This window comes from Pelophylax lessonae, assembly GCF_965119305.1.
Source record: "Pelophylax lessonae genome assembly, chromosome: 10".
In the NCBI taxonomy this organism is placed as follows: Eukaryota; Metazoa; Chordata; class Amphibia; order Anura; family Ranidae; genus Pelophylax; species Pelophylax lessonae.
In genome coordinates, this window is record NC_138777.1 from 86,161,611 (window position 1) to 86,182,317 (window position 20,707).

The 20,707-nt window shown below is 45.2% G+C and overlaps 1 protein-coding gene across 1 annotated transcript in view; it reads right to left on the reverse strand.

The window, feature by feature from the left end:
- The window catches only part of PIDD1 (p53-induced death domain protein 1), a 77,273-nt gene that overhangs the window by 55,291 nt on the left and 1,275 nt on the right, over positions 1-20,707 (reverse strand). The window contains exons 2-6 of the mRNA XM_082269851.1: positions 19,769-20,182; positions 16,649-16,855; positions 14,598-14,652; positions 5,005-5,206; positions 4,687-4,821 (exon numbers count right to left, since the gene is read on the reverse strand). Of these exons, the coding sequence (XP_082125977.1) occupies positions 4,687-4,821; positions 5,005-5,206; positions 14,598-14,652; positions 16,649-16,855; positions 19,769-20,182 (1,013 nt within the window). The remainder of the gene's footprint in view (positions 1-4,686; positions 4,822-5,004; positions 5,207-14,597; positions 14,653-16,648; positions 16,856-19,768; positions 20,183-20,707) is intronic.

Here is a 20,707-nt window from a genome sequence, read left to right on the forward strand (position 1 = left end):
TGAAATGGCATCACGTACGGGCCGCGCAGGCGTGGGAGGGCGGTGTTAGAAGACAGAACGTGTGCGCGCAACATACGGAATGATGTCATGAAAATATTGGCAATATCGCTAAATCAAAAGGCCGATTCCGATATATCGGGGAAAGTGCATATCGGCCCCCGATATATCGGTGTTGCCAATAATCGGTCGATCTCTACTATGTATCTATTGGTCAGGTTTCCTCCCACTCTCCAATACGCCTCCCCATTCGACCAGTGTGAAACACTCTCTAGACCCAATGAATCACATACTGAGCACACTGAGCAGACTTCACTCACAGATCCTGCTCTCTGGTAGGCAGAAAGCAATATAGATTTGCCTGCTGCTCCTCTGATAGGCAGACAGAGCCAAAAACTATACTTTTTCACTAGCACCTACCTAGGAGGGTGCTATATTATACTATTCAAGCAAATATTGGCAAACATGAAGTCCTTCTCTGGCTAATATCTATTTCTGTATTATTAATTTCCCCTTCTCCATTTTTTACTTTGCTTCCATTTCTCTGTGAGTGAAAAAAAGCTCTTCTTTGCTCCCAAGACATCATCACGAGGTCCAAAGCTAGAATGATGGAAGCCTATTGTTTTTTATTGGCAAGAGACTTTTTACCATGTTTAATTCTGCACTTTGGGTAAGTTATACTTTAAAGTGAATAAAATGGTACATTTAAAAAAAAAAAATAAATAACAAACATGTCATACTAACCTGCTCTGTGCAATGGTTTTGCACAGAGAAACACTAATATCCCTCTCCTGGAATCCCCCACAAACGTTAATGGCCCTTCTCCCTTGTGAAATGCCCCCATAACTAGCCGCTTGCTTTGGGGGCACTCCTGTGTTCTCAATCCTGCGCCAGCTCTGTATGTCCATAAGACACACAGAGTGTGACTTTGCCATGCCCCCCACTCCCTCCTCACTGGCTGTGATTGATAGAATTGCCAATGGCTCCCGCTGCTGTGACTGGGCCAATACAGAGGGAGCCGAGAGAGCCTCTGTTCTAGCGCATGTCGCTGGATCCAGATCAGGCTCAGATATTTACGTGTTGGGCGAGAGCTCTTTTACCCTAATGCAGAGAATGCATTAAGGTAAAATACCTTTTGCCTTTAGAACCACTTTTACGTTTATGAATATTGGTAAGCTATTTTTATTAACGCATTGCAGAATATGTATACCCAACATTTCATATTCCTGATATGTGCCTGTTTTACCATGTACTTGTAGGAGAAAGTATCTTGTTCTCTTTGTATTGCTTCCTTTGTGTGAAATCCCTGACGTTCCTGCCAGTCCCTCTGCTTTCCTCTTAAAAACTGACCACACTAGGCAGGAGAAAACATCTCAAGCTGTGTTGGGAACTCAGCCTGCTCTCCTCCAATGATCAGACTTATTCTGACATGCCCCTGCATAGCCATTCACTGGGAAGACTAGTGTGTTGCTGTTTCTCCTCCCTGGAGCTGAGAACAGAGATAAAGTGATTGCTTATAAGAAAGGGGAAAAAAAGGCATTGATAATGTATTTTTTATATATATGTATGCACAAAAGTTCAGTTTTAGGAACAAGTTCTCAAAAAAGATATCTGGAGAAAATGCAGAGACAGGCAACCAAACTGATAGGATGCATGTAGGAGCTCAGCTATGAGGAAAGATTAGAGGAACTGAATTTTTTCTTTATGAAGATGAGGTGATTAGGGGGGATATGATCAACATGTATAAATACATAAGGGGTCCATATAGTGAACTTGGTGTTGAGTCATTCACTTTAAGGTCATCACAGAGGACAAGAGGGCACTCTTTCGGTCTGGAGGAAAAGAGATTTAATCTCCAAATACGGAAAGGTTTCTTCACAGTAAAAGCTGTGAAAATGTGAAATTGACTCCCTCCAGAGGTGGTTCTGGCTAGCTCAGTAGATTGCTTTAAAAAACGCCTGGATTCTTTCCTAAATGTACATAATATAACTGGGTACTAACATTTAGGTAAAGTTGATCCAGGGTCTCTCAGGGGATCAGGAAGGCATTTTTTCACCTGCTATAGGAAATTGGATCATGCTTTGCTGGGGTTTTTTGCCTTCCTCTGGATCAACTGTGGGTATAGGATTGTGTATATGGGATTGTATGATTTTTTTTTTTTTTTATTGCTTGAACTAGATAGACTTTTTTCCACCTGACTAACTATTTAACTAATTATATGTAACATGTATCACTTGACCTACCTATATAGTCTCCTACCCCCAAAAATTTTAGTCAGATTTTGTCCTTTAGATGAGCTGAAATGAATGTAAAGTCATAAGATGACGTGGCTTTACAGGGAACAGTTGGAGTGCTAGACACAGTTTCCATCTAGCTGGAGACACATCCTTTTGTCAGGTGTGCCACCTCACCTAAAGTGTTACTAAACCCACAATAATAAAATCAGTCTGTATATGAAGGAAAGCATGCTGGTTATACTAACTGTGGAACCTAAGGGAATAATCCTGCACATTGTGTAAAAAGGCAGTTTGATACTGTTTTCTCTGTTCCTCCCATTCTTCCAGAGTCCCCAATCTATCACCTGATAGTATAGAGCAGGCATCACTAAATGGCGGACTGCGGGCCAAATGTGGACCGCGTCACTCTCCCACTTGGACCGACGCGGTCCCGCCATTTCTTCCCCCTGCCGTTGCTCTGTAATCCTCACAGAGCTGACAGTGAGAGATGTGACAGTTCTGGATGGAGAGGGGACCTGCCCGAAGTTAAAAAGCAAGTGACTGGCTGCTAGGATAAGGGGCAGTCTTAGCAGCCAATCACTATCTTGCAACACCCACCTCCATCCAGACAGAGCAGCAAGTCTCCTTCCGATCTGTCTATGTAAGATAGGACAGTGAGGGAGATGAAGTTAAACAGGGTTAAAGACTGAATGTGGGAGGGAGGGGGATGCAGAGGATTGCAGTAATGAGGCTGAGGCTATCGAAGTGGGGGGAGCTGAGAACTGGAATGTGGGGGGAGGTGAGGACTGGAATGTGGGGGGAGCTGAGGACTGGAATGTGGGGGGAGCTGAGGACTGGAATGTGGGGGGAGCTGAGGACTGGAATGTGTGTGGGGGGGGGGGGCTGAGGACTGGAATGTGGGGGGGGCTGAGGACTAGAATTTGGGGGGAGGCTGAAGACTGGAATATGGGGGAGCTGAGGACTGGAATGTGGGGGAGCTGAGGACTGGAATTTGGGGGAACCGAGGAGTGGAATGTGGGGGGAGGCTGAAGGACTGGAATGTGGGGGAGCTGAGGACTGGAATGTGGGAGAGTTGAGGACTGGAATGTGGGGGGAGCCTAGGACTGGAATGTGGGGGAACTGAGGACTGGTATGTGGGGGAACCGTGGACTGGAATGTGGGGGAACTGAGGAGTGGAATGTGGGGGGAGCTGAGAACTGAAATTTGGGGGAGCGGAGAACTGGAATTTGGGGGGAACTGAGGACAGAAATGTGGGGGGAGCTGAGCACTGGAATGTGGGAGGAGCTGAGCACTGAAATGTGGGAGGGGCTGAGCACTGAAATGTGGGAGGAGCTGAGGACTGAAATGTGGGGGGATGGTGTTAATAGGAGCAGAGGAAATTACTGGTAATGGGGGTTGATGTCAAGGAAGAGTGAGAACACTACTGTGAAAGAGGCAGGGGGATGATGTAAAGGGGGAGCTGAGGACACTCATTAAGAAGGGATCTTGCTGTCAAGGGGGAGGGGACTGTGATGTGCACTGAGGACGCTGATGTAAGGATGGGTTAGGATCTTTGCATATGCATTAGGTGCACACGTCATGGGCAGCACTACCTGCAAGAAACAGAAAAAAGCCCTTTACCTTATTTTAAAAAATTGCGCCGCATCAAGCTGCATGGTGCTGCAGCAACATGCCGCTTGGCGCAGGTGAAAATGCGCAATGGTACGGACATGATATTCGGACCTCTGCTAGAAGAATATTTTACTGACTGGACCTCTGTGAATTGTAATTCAATACCCCTAGTATAGAGCCTTGGGGGCACTCTGCACATGCTCAGTTTAATGTGTTGTGCTAGAAAGTTTTTTTTTTCTTGGGGGGGAGGGTGCATGTGATCGGCATAGGCCATTCAGCACTGTCCAGGCAGAGGATCAGGGATCATGCAGCCTCAAAGGACAGTCGGAGGAGAATGAAAACTCTTCCTACAAGATTTAACCAGTGCGTGGCCAGACACTGATGAAAGTCACAAGACTGCCATATACTACTGATGAGAAAAGGTATTTAGCAGTTTATATTTACTAAAATAGTAGCATTTCCATGTTCTGTGTACTGTGGGAGACCAGATATAGTGAATGCAGGGTCCTGGGTTTAGTAACACTTTAAGCTGACTTTTGGGGGAGAAGATAGAGTGGAAGCTGATGAAGGCTTGGGGGTAGAGGAACAGTGATTTGGATGTTATTATAGTCAGAAGGAGCCACCGAAACCTAATCTTTTCCAGGCCATCGTAGTCCACGTGTATCTTCAGGGAGGATCACATTCCCAGTATCATCATTGTAGCATCACATTCAGCAAAACAATGGAGTTCTCAGATTTCACAGCATATATTCCTCTAAAGGAAGCTATTTGCAAAAAGTCATAAGTCACTGTCTTCAGGGCACAAATACAAGAACTTAAATATTTCAGCCTGCTGTCTTACCTCACGCACTGACTTTTTATTTGTTGTAGTGCTCAGATCTGTCCATGTTTCTGATGAGTCGCTGAAAGTCCTAATGACCACCTCTCGTTTTCGCACATGTTTTAGGAAAGTGAAGGGGATGGTGATTTCGACATCCTGTTGAACAATAAATAACACATATACCTTTAACATTGTGAACATTAATAAAAAAAAAAAATATTAACTTAAAGAAAATTAGGTTTTTTTTGGAAAGTCTTGTTCTATAGATGCACCCCAAGGACACATAAGGACATATAAAACCTACAAGCCAAGGACATTGAAAACCAACAGCTGGCTCACCTGATGGAATTGAATGCCATGAGGCTGAAGCTCCAAGGTGCTACTGAGCAGCACATCATGATGTCCAAGTCTCACATGCTGTAAATCTGGCTGAAATATCTGAAAACCAATTCTCATAGGATATGACACAGCTCCGCAAGGAAAACAAAGCTGAAAGCCACCAGGTATTAATACCATGCATCCCTCTGGTGTAACCATAAAACTGGAAACAAAAACAAATTATTGTTTATTATTCATGTAGAATGACGTGAAAACCGGCTGTGCAGAGGGGGCGTGTCAGGACAAATCGATTCATTTGAAGAGGGCAGGCTGAGTTCCCAGCATAGCTAGAGAACTGACCACTGGCAGGAACACCAGTGATTTTACTCAAACAAAGCAATACAAAGAGAACAGGACACTTTCTCTATCGTTCATTGACAGGCGAAGCTCCATATTCTTCTTAACCATTGGGTTATGCTGCCCCCTACAGGAATAGGACACTAGGCATAAAAAAACGTTACCACGCCTATGGGGCAGTCCCTGAAGGAATACACCCACTCACTTTGCCATAGGATTCAGTTTGTTTCTACCTAGTTTAGGAGAAGGACCTAGTTCCCAGCTGGGACTTCGGTCTTAGCTTATTTTTTAATTTTAAAGAGAACCTTTGTTAAAATTAAATTTTTTTTTAGCTAGTTATGTTCCTGAGAGAGCGGCAATCAACAGCCAGACTGGGTTTCGGACAAGATATCCTTAAGGTCTCCCAGTCCAGCCAGTGAGCATGTGCAGGTTATAGCCCCGCGCTAGGCCTCGCCACGACAGAGGTCCAATGGACGGGGGCTGGCCCGCAAGTGAAACACCTCGCCGGGACGCGCGTGACCTGGTTCGGCCTGAGTTGCAGCATGCCCCTTGGCCGTCAGCACCCCCACCCCGAGAAGAGGGGAAGTCTGTGCCTGGAGTGGCGCACACCCTATTTTCGTTGGTATGGTGAGTAGTATCCCCCCATAGCTCTTTCGGTCTCGGGGTGGACGTGGGCCCCTCCTTGGGATGATCGGACCCCCAAGTTCCCTTCCATTTCACCCAGCCCCTCTAAAAGTCACGGTGGTCTTTTTGCCCCAACCTACCCCCATACCCCCCTGCCCTGGGGATATGTATAAGCTGGCTTTGCCACTTGCTCCAGTAAGGGGGGGTGGATGCGGTTAATGCTGACCAGGCTATCCAGATCACACGCTGGGATTTTTGAGCAAGTTCCAAGCCCCCTGGGGGTTAGTCCTTTGGGCTCCCTGCGGTGGTTATAGGCTTGGGACGAGCGGATGTTTCTTCATCTGTGGGTCTGTGCTTAATGTGTCCGGGTCAGGCCGAAAATTTAGCCTGCGGCTTTGTGACCTGACCGAGATGACTGGCGGATACCTCACGCGGCCAAATCGGGCCAAAAATTGAGACTTGGGAACTACTTGCAGCTGATGGAGCTGGCTGGCTGAGTGATTGACCAAGCTGTCCAGGCACCTGCCAGGCTATCTGAGCTCCTAACTGGACTGTCTGAGCTGCTGACCAAGCTGACGTCAGACTCGCTACCGGATCAGGCCCCAAATTTAGGCTGCGGCCTTGCGGCCTACTCGCAGCTGGCTGCCCGAGCTGCTGATCAAGCTGTTGACCAGGCTTTTTGAGCTGCTGCCTCAGGTGATATAGCAATGGATTGGTGTCCGCAATCCCCCCCTCAGGGGGGGTGGACATATGTACTGCTTGGCGCCCCCCTTAAACAGGAGGGCGCCGTTGGGGCATTGTTGTGTGGGGGTATTCTTCCTGCGCGTTTGTGTCACGGCGGGCCCGCTCTTCCCCTTTATAGGGGGCTATGTTCTTTTATGTCATTTATGGTGGGAGACCCTTAGGTCTAATAGGGGTCTTTTTGTGGAACTTTAGCCAGCATCTCCTTGCGGGACTGTAGTCGACCTACTCCTGTTTGTTTTGTTCTCAGGGTGAGTTTAGTATATAGCAACTCTACTGGGTCTGCGTCCACGCACTTCGGGTGCTCTGTGGCGAGGAGGATTCCTTTTTTTTTTACTGCATATGCACATGCAAGGGCATTTGGTGGATGCACTGATTGTATCGGTGCAGAAAATTTTTAACATGGGGGGCACCGGTCCCCTCGGGGCCCGCAGATCCCATAAAAGCAGCAAAGGTACTCCCTTTTCCCGCTTACTGTGACAAAATTGTCGCGAGTCAGTAGAGTTGTTCTAAAAGCAATAATGCTAACACACATGGTGTGGCTAAAAAGCTGGTCTGAGGACCAGGCTTCTAAAAAGGCTCTATCAGATGTCCCCTTTACGGGGGGACTGCCTATTTGGGTCTTGTAAGATGAAATGATCAAAGGACTCACAGGTGGGAAGGGTACTTCCCCTATCTGCTAAGGGCAATTCCCCACGTAATAGACGTGGCCCTTATTTTTCAGCACAAAGGCGGCCCCTTCGTGCCTTCGGCCATTTAGGTCATCTGGGGGTTCCAAGAAGACGTGGTCGGGTAAGCCGGGAACAGGCCCCTGCAGATTAGCGGATAAATCTCCGTCTGTGTGAAGGGACGCCCTCACTTGTATCTGGGGTGGGGGAGGTCTGTGTTTTCTGTCCAGAACCAGGGACCTCCTTGATTCAGGACAAAAGGGCCCACGAGCAGCTCCGATCGGGTTACAAGATCGAAGATCGACAGTCGGACAGATTCTTCCCGTCCAATCTACGCCTATCTTCAGATCAGTTAAGGGATCTAGAAGAGGCGATACAAGATCTGCTGTCACAAAGGGTGATTGTGCCGGTTCCCTCTCAGGAACGCTTTCAAGGGTTTTATTTAAACCCGTTTACTGTTCACAGAAAATAAGGGAAACTGCGTCCAATTCTGGACTTCAAGGCTCTGAATCGCTTTGTGCGGGTACAGAGGTTTAGAATGGAGCTCATTCGCATGGTAGTGGCGTTCCTACACCAAGGGGACTTTTTGGCCTCTATCAATATTGAGGACGCATATCTGCACATTTCCATTTACACTGGACATAAGCATTTTCTTTGCTTCGCTGTAGGAGAGGAACATTATCAATTAGTGGCGTTACTCTTTGGTCTCACCTCCACCCTGAGGGTCACCAATGTGTTGGCTCCAGTAGTAGCATTACTGTGACAGCGGGGAATTGCGGTACTAGGGTACCCGGATGATCTGCTCTTAAGAGCAGACTCCTACTCAGTTATGGTGGACGATCTGTTAATCACTGTACGGACTCTGCAAGAGTTCGGTTGGACCATCAATTTTAGAACATGTGCTCTGGTCTCAGCCTTCAAAATGGTTTATCAGGGACGGACTCTGGACTCAGCCTCTGCAAGGGTGTTTCTTCCCCCAGAAAAGCTTCAAAAGTTGCAGAGGGCGATTTGGTTGCTGTTATTCAGCACTCTGTCCTGCATGCAAGCTCTAGGGCTGATGGTATCTACCTTTGGGACGGTTCCATTTGCTCAGTTTCACCTCTGCAAAGGGGTATTCTTGTCAGGTGGACCAAGGATCCAAAATCTTGGACAATTAGACTCGGTTGAGTCAAAACACAAGAAGTGCTCTTCTGTGGTGGCTCCGTTCCTTGGCCCTGCATCAGGACAAGTCCCCTTCCTTTCATTGTATTGGACCATGGTTTCCACAGATGCCAGTCTGTCCGGCTGCGGGCGGGGGGGGGGGGGGGGGGGAGTACTTGCAAAAGCTGTGTGTCCAGCGGACCTGGACTTTGAAAGAGTCTAGACTTCCTATCAATATTCTGGAACTCAGAGTGATAAAGCTTTGCTTGAGTCACTGGACAAATCGTCTGCAGGGTTGTCTAGTTCGGATTCAATCAGACAATGCCACGGCCGTGGTTTAGGTAAATTTTTAAGGGGGGGGACCAAGAGTGTCCTGGCGGCCCGGGAAGTGGACGAGATCTTAATATGAGCAGAAAATTTTGTTCCAGCCTTCTCTGCCGTGCTATACCCGGAGTGGAGAACTGGCAGGTGGATTACTTGAGTCGTTAGGTGTTGGATCAGGAGGAATGGTCCCTGCACCCGGAGGTGTTTCACCTGTTGTGCGTCCGGTGGGGGACACCCGATGGTAGACCTGTTAGTTTCTCGGCTCAACGAGAAGGTACAGAGATTGGTAGCCAGATCTTGGGATCCTCTGGCTGACGCCACAGACGCACTGGTGGCTCCTTGGGGTCAGTATCGGCTGATCTATGCGTTTCCTCTGCTGAAACTTCTGCCGAGGCTTCTGTGCTGAATAGAGGTGGAAGGGATTCCGGTCATTCTGGTGGCCCCAGACTGGCCTCACTGGTCTTGGTATGCAAATGGCAAGGTTGGTCGCCAATGCTCCTTGGAGACTTGCTCTCAGGAAAGATCTGTTGTCTCAAGGGCCGATCTTCCATCCTGCTTTACAGTCGCTGGCTTTAACAGCGTGTCTGTTGAAGGCCAGATATTGAAGGATAGGGGTCTTTCTGACTCAGTGATTCCTACACTGTTGAAAGCTAGAAAATCTACCTCCAGGAAGATTTATCATCGTATGTAGAAATCCTACATCTCATGGTATGAACTGATTAAGGTGCATCCACGATCCTTTTCAGTGGCTAGGATATTGGCTTTTCTCCAAAAAGGGGTTGAGCAGCGGTTGGCCATGGGTACTATTAAAGGCCAGGTGTCGCCTTTGGCTGTGTTTTTTCAATGCCCTTTAGCTATGCATTCTTTGATTTGCATTTTTATCCAGGGAGTTCATCATGTGGCTCCTCCGATACAGTCCCAGTTACCTCCGTGGGATCTTAACTTGGTACTGTCTGTTCTACAAAAACCTCCCTTTGAAAACTTAGGGAGATTCCTCTGCTTCCACTGTCACAGAAGGTTGCCTTTTTGGTGGGTATTACCTCTGCCTGCAAAGTGTCTGAATTGATGGCGCTGTCCTGCCATTCTCCTTCTCTGGTGGTCCACAGAGATTAAATGGCACTTCGACCTAATCAGTCGTTTCTTTCTAAGGTGGTTTCTGATTTCCATTGAATGAAGACATTGTGCTGCCTTCACTCTGTCCTAAGCCCAAGCATCCCAAGGAAATTGCCTTGCATTCTTTGGCTGTGGTTTGGGCCATTAGGGTTTGCCTGGCGGTTACTGAGTCTTTCAGGAAATCAGACTCTCCTTTTGTCCTCATGGAAGGACCTCGGTTGGGATGGGCTGCGTCTGCTGGGACCATATCCAGATGGATCAGGCAGACGGTGGTACAGGCGTATTCACTGAAGAGTCAGGTTTCACCTTTCCCTGTGAAGGGGCATTCTGCTAGGGCACTGAGTGCCTCTTGGGCCTTTCGTCATCAGGCGACAGTAATACAAGTTTGCAAGGCAGCAACTTGGTCGTCTGTGCACACGTTCACTAAATTCTACAAAGTAGATGTGTTTGGCATCCTTGGATGTTTCTTTTGGCTGCAAGGTTTTGCAGGCTGTTTAAAAGAGCATTTTTTTCTCTTTGAGGGTGTATGTTTTTTTAGGTGACCTCCAGTTGTTCCTGGTTGAGCTCCATGTTACCTGGTTGGCTACGTTTAGAACTGGGGGTATTACATTCTTTCTCTGCGTTGTTTTCCTACCCCTCATGGAAATACTGCTTTGGGACGTCCCAATGGTTAAGAAGAATATGGAGCTGCGTCTGTCAATGAACAATAGAGAAAACTTAATTTTTGACTTACCGTAAAATCCTTTTCTCTGAAGTTCATTGAAAGACGCAGCACCCTCCCCTCTATTTCTGAGTGGGTTGGGACTTTTTACTTCTGACACTGTTTGCAACAAAACTGAATCCTATAGCAGAGTGAGTGGGTGTATGCCTTCAGGGACTACCCCATAGGTGTGATAAAGCTTTTTCCTGCCTAGTGTCCTACTCCTGTAGGGGGCAGCATAACCCAATGGTTAAGAAGAATATGGAGCTGCATCTGTCAATGAACTTCAGAGAAAAGAATTTTATGGTAAGTCAAAAATCCAGTTTTTTCATACAAGTAAATGGTAAAACAGGCAAATATCAAGAATATAAAATGTTGAGTTTACATATTTTTAAGGGAGCGGTCTTGATATAGCCACCTGCCTGTGCAATGTGGCAGATGCTTGCAAATCACAAGACTAGCTGTACAAAATAACAGTAGACTAGCTGTAACAGATTAAATAGTATACATACATATAATTATCTGAAATTTGTATTTAGCTATATGTTTAATGCTATAGTTGTAAAAAAAAAATGTAAAAAGTGGGAGCTGAAGGAGACCTGAACTGGTCTCTCCACTGTAAAGTGTAAACTAAAGAAAGTGCAAATTCAGACCCTCTCAGCAGAGGGCAGGACCTGTGTTTATGCAGAGCCAACGAATATCTGGCTCTTTGGACGCATTGGGGTTTATTTACTAAAGCTGGAAAGTGCAAAATCAGGTTTACTTCTGCATATAAACCAATCAGCTTCTAACCTCAGCTTGTGCAATTAAGCTTTTGCGATAAAACCTGGAAGCTAATTGGTTTCTATGCACAAGTTAGCCTGATTTTGCACTCTCCAGCTTTAGTAAATAAACCCTTATTTGACATTGCTCACTTGACCTAGTACCGACATGGCTGTGCTCAGGAACCAGCAGCTGAAAGAAGCTCAAAAAAGTTGCTAGGGAAGTAAAGGACAGTGTTTCCAAGCAGTCTGCAGAAACAGGGCACAGGTATAAGATAACCTAGGGTTATAATATAATTTAGGTTTGCTTGCAAGTTAACCTATTTATGCTTTCTGACAAATGCACTCCTATTTTGGATTCTCAGATGCAGCGATGTACTCTTTTGTGATGCCTTCTTCTCTGCTAGTTACCGTCAATGGGGGGGGGGGGGGGGTTATTAATATTGATATCAGTGATGGGGATTTTTTTTACGTCCACTGACACCAATGCTGGGTGTTATTATTGCATTCACTGACACCAATGTTGGGGGCTATTATTACATCTATTGACACCAATGTTGGGGGTTATTATTGCATCCACTGAAGCCAACACTGAGGGTGAGGCCCCGTTCACATAGGGGCGACGCTACTTCGCACCGCGACCTCCGAGGTCGCGGTGCGAGCAGCGCGCTGTGACCTCGGAGCGGCCGCCACTGACTTCATAACATTGAAGTCTATGGCGGTCGCCTCCTGGTCGCCCCAAAGAAGCTCCGGACCCTTTTCTAGGTCGGAGCAACTTGTGTCGCTCCGATTTGAACGGGTCCGCAGGTTCCCTATGGGAGGCGACCTGCGGCGACCTGTGAGGCGACCAGGTTGCCTCACAGGTCGCCCTAGTGTGAACCGGGACTTATTACTGTGTCCACTGACACCAATGCTGTTGGTTATTATTGCTATCACTGATACCAATGCTGAAGGTTATTATTGCATCCACTGACACCAATCCTGGAAGTTATTATTGTACTCATTGACACCAATGCTGGGCGTTATTATTGCATCCACTGTCACCAATGCTGGGGGGTTATTACTGAGTCCACTGACACAAATGCTGGGGGTTATTATTGCATCCATTGACACCAATATTGTCTACAATTTTAAAGCTGACTACTCCTGCAATAGAGCTTTGGCTTATTGCGGCACAACTTAGCAGTCACTGTTACAACAGCCATGAAAGTGGGGGGTGTCATGGCGCTCTTCTAATATCCCAAGGTGGTACAAGAAATGTGGGTGGATGGGAGGGGGGGGGGGTTATGGGGCTGCGTGGGGGGGGGGGACAAAGTTTGGTACTGTAGGGAAGCTATAGTCCGCGGCAGCCGGCTGAAGCGTGGAGAAGCCCTGAGAGATGCAAGAAAGGAGAGAGCGGCGCCAGCTTAGTATAGTACAAGTTTATTTAACACTGTTAAAATTGGTGACTCACTGTCCGAGGTTGGGTGAGACCGGTACACAAAGACTGTTAGGGTCATCCATCTTCCTCTTCCAGGATAGTGGTCATAGGAGAAGGTGGTGAGGTTCCAGAGGTATAGCCGAGCCGCTGTGGGGCTGCTAGTTGTCACTGGCCGCGGCGGAGCATGCACAACAGGGCTCCGGCTGCCGACTTCTGATCCCTGATGACATCACTTCCTGGCAGGAGAAAAATAGGGGTTGCACGCGTTCAGAGCATCCGTGCTCCTTCGTCAGGCGATGGCCCTGGCCCTCCCATCGCCTGACGAAGGAGCACGGATGCTCTGAACGCGTGCAACCCCTATTTTTCTCCTGCCAGGAAGTGATGTCATCAGGGATCAGAAGTCGGCAGCCGGAGCCCTGTTGTGCATGCTCCGCCGCGGCCAGTGACAACTAGCAGCCCCACAGCGGCTCGGCTATACCTCTGGAACCTCACCACCTTCTCCTATGACCACTATCCTGGAAGAGGAAGATGGATGACCCTAACAGTCTTTGTGTACCGGTCTCACCCAACCTCGGACAGTGAGTCACTAATTTTAACAGTGTTAAATAAACTTGTACTATACTAAGCTGGCGCCGCTCTCTCCTTTCTTGCACTGTTACAACAGCAGCAGCTCTAGATTTGCAATTTAATAAGGCTGTGGGAGTGAAAGCAGAAGGAGCACTCATAATTGTTCAACAGCTGTATTCTCCTGCAAGGCAGTTAAGTGTCACTAAACCCATATCATAAAAAAAAATATATCAATACATGCTGTATAACATGCTTTTCATACTCACTCAGTCACTATGAGATTTGTTTTCTGTATTCTGCAAAAAAAAATCTGGTTGATCCTGCTGCTCTCTATCTCCACCTTCTGCTTATGTCCCCAATTCGGTTAGGGATTTTGCAGCTGTTGAGGAAACTCTGCACATGCTCATTGAGTTTCTATGCTGCTATGCTGAGCATTTCCTCCCTATCACATCTGAGCAGCCCATGTGACTTTAGAGTCATACATGTGGGCGTATACACAGTGGTAAATGACAGCCCACTCCCTCCCTCCTCCTCCATGCCCACTAACCAGCTAAACACAATGGTGGCGGAATATTACATCTTGATTCACCTCCCTCTTATTCTGAGACATAGGCTGAAGGGGTGTGACACAGCCTGTGACATTTTTTTTTTTTTTAATAACAAACATGTCAGGCTTACCTGCTCTGTGCAATGGTTTTGCATAGCAGCCCAATCCTCTTCTTTTTGGGGTCTTCCACTGATGGGCCGGGCTCCTCTCCCTGCCAAGTGCCCCCAAAAGCAAGCCTCTTTCTATTGGGGCACTCAAGCAGGCTTACTTCGGGGGCCATGCTCCTGTGAATGAACATTGTCCATTCACACACAGAGTATGGCTCAGCCCCTCTCCCCGCTCTCTCCTCATTGGCTCAATGGCTGGGACTGACAGCAGCCAATGGCTCTCGCTGCTGTGTGGGCTAATGAGGAGAGAGTGCCCCAGGAGAGCCACTGCTCTTATGCGCATTACCAGATCCAGATGGGGCTCAGGTAAGTATAAAGGGGGGCTGGGAGGGGAGTTTCACTAAGGAGATTTTTTTTTTACCATAATGCATATAATGAATTATGATAAAAAAAAAACCTTCTGGCTTTAGAACCTCTAAGCAACAAGTAGCCTGGGTAACAATTAACAATATATATCAACAATGGCAAGGAATAGTAAAATTTACCTTTTTTCATTCGATTTCACGTAGATCTTTTTGATCTCTGTACTACCATTAATATCTGCAGGACGAAAAAAATCAGGTGACAAGATTAGGATTGCCGTACAATCTGCCGGGCTGTTTTGACCATGAGTATTATCTAACTATAACACTGGGTCGAACAACCTACCTGGATGGACCTGAGTATGGAAAGATCCTGATAGCCTCTTCTCTACTCTATAGTAAAATGACTGCCCCCTCTCATATACTTTATCTATGCTTAAATATGATTTTTTGTCTTCTTTGTTTTTCCTGTATTTTGTGTTTATTTTTTACCTGTCTTATTTGTGTATGCTGTACCTATAATCTTTATTCTGATTATGTAAAAAAATAAAAATAAAAAACATCTCCGCCAAGTGTTTGTTTTGGTGTCTGTAACCTATTAGGAAGATTTTCCTTTAAGTCAATCTTACTGTTGGGAAGCTTCGTTCCTGATCATATGATAAGTGTGACTGGCTGTCAAAGGGATCAGATTATTGGGAGCCTGTTCCAATGGATTCCAACTGTAAATGTTGATTAGGAACTGTCCATGACAGCTCAGTCAGTGTTTTGGAAACGTGAAGTGAGTATGCTTTCAGCACACAATAGTGGAGCCCCATGGATGCATTTATCTGTGGCAGCTGGGCATTAAAGCCCACCCACTGGTGACAAATGTCATCAAAAGTATCTCCATTGACAAACTTCCCCTCTATTCCTGTTTTTGTGACAACACAACATTTTGAATTTTGAAAATGGCCACCAGGACAAATAGAGAGTATAAATCTCCCCAGCGGGGACAAAGACAGCAGAAAAAAAAATTGAAGGTGTTTCAACCTATGCATACTCTCCCCAAAACACAAAAAAAGTTTGCAACAAAAAACACAAAGAAAATGTGTGTGTCAGCTTTTCATGCCATCACATACCATTACTGAGGTGATTTTTTAAAAGAACGGTTATGCTTTTCCTTACAAAACCAATGGTAACAAGATGCTCTGCTAAGCCTTTGTAGCTAGTGTTATTTCATTCTCAAGAACCCTGGACTCCGCTAAGAGTGGAAAATACATATGCATATCTTTGCTATAAATATGTGTAAATATACAGCTGTAATTCTTTATGTACCTGCTGAGACCTGCCCACATCCTGAATGTGCAAATAGATTCCACCGAAAAATCCAAACAACCACAATAATTAGTGGTCAGTGCATGCACAGATTGTAAAGCAGGCCAGTGTCACTGTCTGCATTGTCACTTTGCATGGGGTAAGATGCAAAAAAATAATGTTTTACATATTTATAATGCTGAATTTTGGACTAATCAGTATCTTAGTGATTTGTAGAGCTATGTAAACCTTAAACATAGTACATTAGTTCCCACAGAAACCCTTTTCTGTTTGAAATTGAAAAGGTAAATCTTTCATGAAGAGGATTTCCTGGAGTTCATTGTGAGAGTTTCGTTGTTCAGGAAGGACCTTGGAGCTTATCTTTTCTCCATTAAATTGAAAGAACCTTCATGAGGTGGTCTGTGCAAGCAGAAAAGGTACGCCCAGAACACATGGGAAAGATTATATATCCCAGATAGCCTTAAGGCTCCATTCACACCTGGGCGTTTTTGAGTGTTTTTCAGCTACAAAAACGCTCAAAAAAAAAAACATTCCAAAACGCCCAACAAGTAAAACCCCATTCATCTAAATGGCCCCTGTTCACATCTGAGCATTTTGCAAAATGCATGTAGCTGAAAAAAGTACATGAGCTTCTTTTTGGGCTTATTACCAGCGTTTTTGATAGATGTCAATGCCTGCCTCCAAAAACGCATGAACAATACGCCTGGAAATCGCGGTAAAATCGCTGTAAAAATCGCGATAAAAAACGCGGTAAAACGCTATGCTCAAGTGTGAATGCAGCCTTAAAGATCTCAAAAATTATCTGGAGCAACACAAATAGCTAAGAAATCCTAGGTTGCCTTGTTTAACCTATTATTTCTATGATTTCAACTAGGTGAAGTGGACTGATGAAGATGATAAATCCAAACATAATCATTTACCTTCCGTGGGAGAGGAGGGCTCAGGCTCCCCTATTGGATTACCCTCTAGCCGTACACAGGAACACAGCGTGATCTCGATGGGTACAGAGCGCAGTTTATTGTTCTGGAGATGCAGATGAGTGAGATGAGGCAGACTGGCCAGACCCACTGGTACAGAGACAAGATCATTACTGAAGAGGTAAAGCTGTTTCAAGGACATCAGATTACCTAGGAAGAAAACAAGAGTCTCTTTTTGTTCTTTTTCTACCCAAACTTCATAGATACTGAATTATGGTTTTAAGCACTATAAGCAGCTATCAATATTATTAACCACTTTACCACCGGAGGATTTTGCTGTCTTCCGTCCAGGCCACTTTTTGCGATTCGGCGCTGTGCGACTTTAACTGACAATTACGCGGTCATGCGACGCTGTACCTAAACAAAATTTACGTCCTTTTTTTCCCCACAAACAGAGCTTTCTTTTGGTGGTATTTGATCACCTGTGCGATTTTTTTGCGCTATAAACAAAAAAGAGCGTTTATTTTGAAAAAATAACAATATTTTTCACATTTTTTTATGTGAAATTCCCCCCCAAAAAATGTAAAAATCAAAATTTTTTTTTAATTTTTGGCCAATTTGTTTTCTGCTACCTATGTTTGGTAAAAAAAAAATCGCAATAAGCGTATTTTGATTGGTTTGCGCAAAAGTTATTGCGTTTACTAACTAAGGGAAAGATTTCTGTCATTTTTGGTGTTTTTTTTTTTAACGCGTAATGGCGGTGATCTGCGATTTTTTTTGCGGGACTGCGACATTGCGGCGGACAGATCGGACCCTTGACTGACATTTTTGACACTTTTGGGGGTACCAGTGACATTACTGCAGTAATCAGTGCTATAAATATGCACTGTTACTGTAAAAATGACACTGGCAGGGAAGGGGTTAATTTTATTGGAGAGGGAGGGGTTAATGTATGCCTGGTGCTTACTGACGTGTGGGGGGGGAGGTGACTGAGTGACAGAAGGACAGATCGGATGTCCAGCTATGCTGAACACTCCGATCTGTCAGTCCCTGTCACTATGGAGATCCGCCCGCTCTGTTTACACAGGCGGGCGGATCTCCTCACTCGATTCCCCGACGATCGGGGCAGAGCAGCGGCAATCGCCGCTGCTCCTCCCCTGGCCCGACTCCCGCTGTGACTGAACACAGTGGGAGCGAGCCTCCGGCGGCGCGCGAGCGCCGCCCACAAGGGTCGGAGTCCAGCGAAGTAGGTCTACGTCGCTGGACGGGATCGTGCCACATTGCCGCAGTAGCAGCAATGTGAGCAGGGTTTAAGTGGTTAATAAGCTATCATTATTAATAAGTATCCAGTTTATCAAGTACTTAGTGAAAAAAACATCAAAACAGAAGTCCTACATAGCTATCACAAAATAATCTGATAAACATTCAGTTAGGGGAATAAAATAAACATTATTCGTATCTAGGATATAAGTACTGGAAACTGACAAGAGATGAGCATTTGAAACCCAGACTCCATTAGATGGCCATCATGCGGGGGGAAACCTATATCTTCTGGAAAAAATGTGTCACATCATGGAGCTCCCAATCTCTAACGTTCTCAAATGTTAGAATGACGAAATGCATCAGGAGGGGCTAGCCGAGCGTCTTACGTCACACCCGGAAGTCTAAGCACGGCCATCTTTTTGGTTTGTGGAAGGAACACTGCGGGACAGACTCAGGCTGATTACTATCTGCTGTGATATGTGCTTGTTATACATCAAATGGGTGAGTGCATAATTGTGTGTATACCCAAATAAAGGTTGTTTAAAGATAATGCACTATGGGCCTGTCCCTTTTGTTTAATATCTCCCAATACATGTGAGATGCGGCACCTATGGGAGTCTGAATAGGATTGTACAACAACATCTTGAAGCGGAAGAGCTGGGAGCTGTATGATTCTGTGAAAGGTTGCAGTGGTCCTTAACCACTCACTGCTCCAGATCCACTTTTGTCCAGTAAGAGGCAGTATATGGTGGCTGGGAATTCACTCTGTCTTTGTCGGTTTATCACCTGGGTGGATGTCCTATTAGTACCTCCCACTTCTTGTATTGTTGCTGTATATTGATTGCAAGAGGCTGATACCAATCAAATTCTGCTACTTACACTGGTTGAACTCAAGTGGTTCTAAAGGCAGAAGGTTTTTATCCTAATGCATTCTATGCATTAACAAAAAAAAAAAAAACTTTCTTTGTGCAGCAACTCCCCTCAGCCCCATCTCGATCTAGCAATGTTGCACGAGAGCATCGGCTGTCCGGGAAAACTCCCTCCCTATTGACTAAGACAGCAGCAGAGGCCATTAGCTCCTGCTGCTGTCAGAGAGCCAATGAGGAGAGAGGGGGCGTGGGCCGAGCCATGGTTCAATGTCTGAATGGACACACAGAGCGGCGGTTTGGCTCAGGTATCCCCATAGCAAGCTGTTTGCTGTGGGGGCACCCAGCAGGAGGAAGGGGCCAGGAGCGCCTGACAAGGGACCCGAGAAGAGGAGGATCTGGGCTGCTCTGTACAAAACCACTGCACAGAACAGGTATATATGTCAACAAAACTTTAAGATCACTCTAACATAAAATATTTAGGCCCTGTTCACACTGGCATTAGAAAGAGGCATTCAGGGCACATTTGTGCTGCTCCCCGAATGCCTAGCAATGCAGCCCACGATAGATAATATAAAGGACAGAAATGTTCACATTTTAAAAACATGTAGCATTTGCAGTGTCACTGCGTGGCAAAAAATAAAGCTAGATGTCAAGTCTGGGAGGAGTTGAAGCTTGTTAACTCCTTCCATTCAAAGTGTATAGTGATGCTCCATAAATGCCCCTGTAGCACTTACAGAGGATTTACAATGCATTTTACAAGCATTTAGCAAATATCAGTGGAGTAAAAAAAAACCTTCCCCATCATTAAAAAAAAAAAAAACTTGGAGGATGCATGTGGTGTGTTTTTAAAAGCATGCATTTTTTTTAAAGTGTGAACTTGGCCTTCATTTTTTATTAGTGAATACAGAACTGCATTACAGTAATATATGTTCTTTATATCTGTCTGGACTTCAGCTTTCAATATTGACAAAACTCAGCCGTTAAGACTTACATAGAGTTTCTGGAAGACTTTTGATATTGTTCTCAGATAAATCCAGTATGATACACTTCTCCAGGTTTCCAATCTCATCTGGCAAAGATACTAGCTTGTTTTTAGAAAGGTCCAATTTTTCCATATTGATAAGTTCTCCTATGGATGCAGGAAGATGAGTTAGCTGGTTGAACATAGCTACGAGGGAAGTCAATCTTTTCAGCTCACAAATATCATCTGGGAGCTTCCTAAGCTGGTTGTAGCCAAGATGCAGAGTGGACAGACTAGGAAGGGCAGTGACACATAGCGGTAATTCGGTAAAGGTGTTGAAGCTGAGATCCAGGTGCTGCAGCAAGGAAAGCTGGCTGATGTCTGGAGGTAAGGTGGATAGCAAACCATTCTGACGTCTTAAATTTTCATCCAACATTTGTCCACCTATGAAATTCAAAAGACTTCGGATGTGACTACTATATAAAAGAAGTATAACTGTCAAATGATAATAAAATCTTCATTAGATTTACTAATAACTAAGGGACTGAACATACACTAATACTGTACACATTGTTTATGTCGGCCTCTATACTATACACTTGTTCGTAATGTTAAACACTTTACATGGATTGTACAATCAAACTGCAATGAGCGAGGGCAGTTATTTAGTAAAGTCTATATTACATTTGCAATATTTTTCAGCTTGTACTGTTTATGTGGCAGCAGTGTTAGTAATTTTTTTTATTTTTTAGAAGAGAGTACATTTTTTTATTTGTCCTTGTCAAACGATGCTGAGCCAGTTGCATTCAATCCAATCATTTGTGAACAATCAGACCCTTGGATGAACTAATTTTAATTGTTTAACTGATATATAACTATCTAATCACTGATATGTCAAAAGAATCAAAGTTAATATTCATCTTTATAAAAGTGGTTTCATCTTTTTTTTTTTTTTTTAGGGTAATTTTA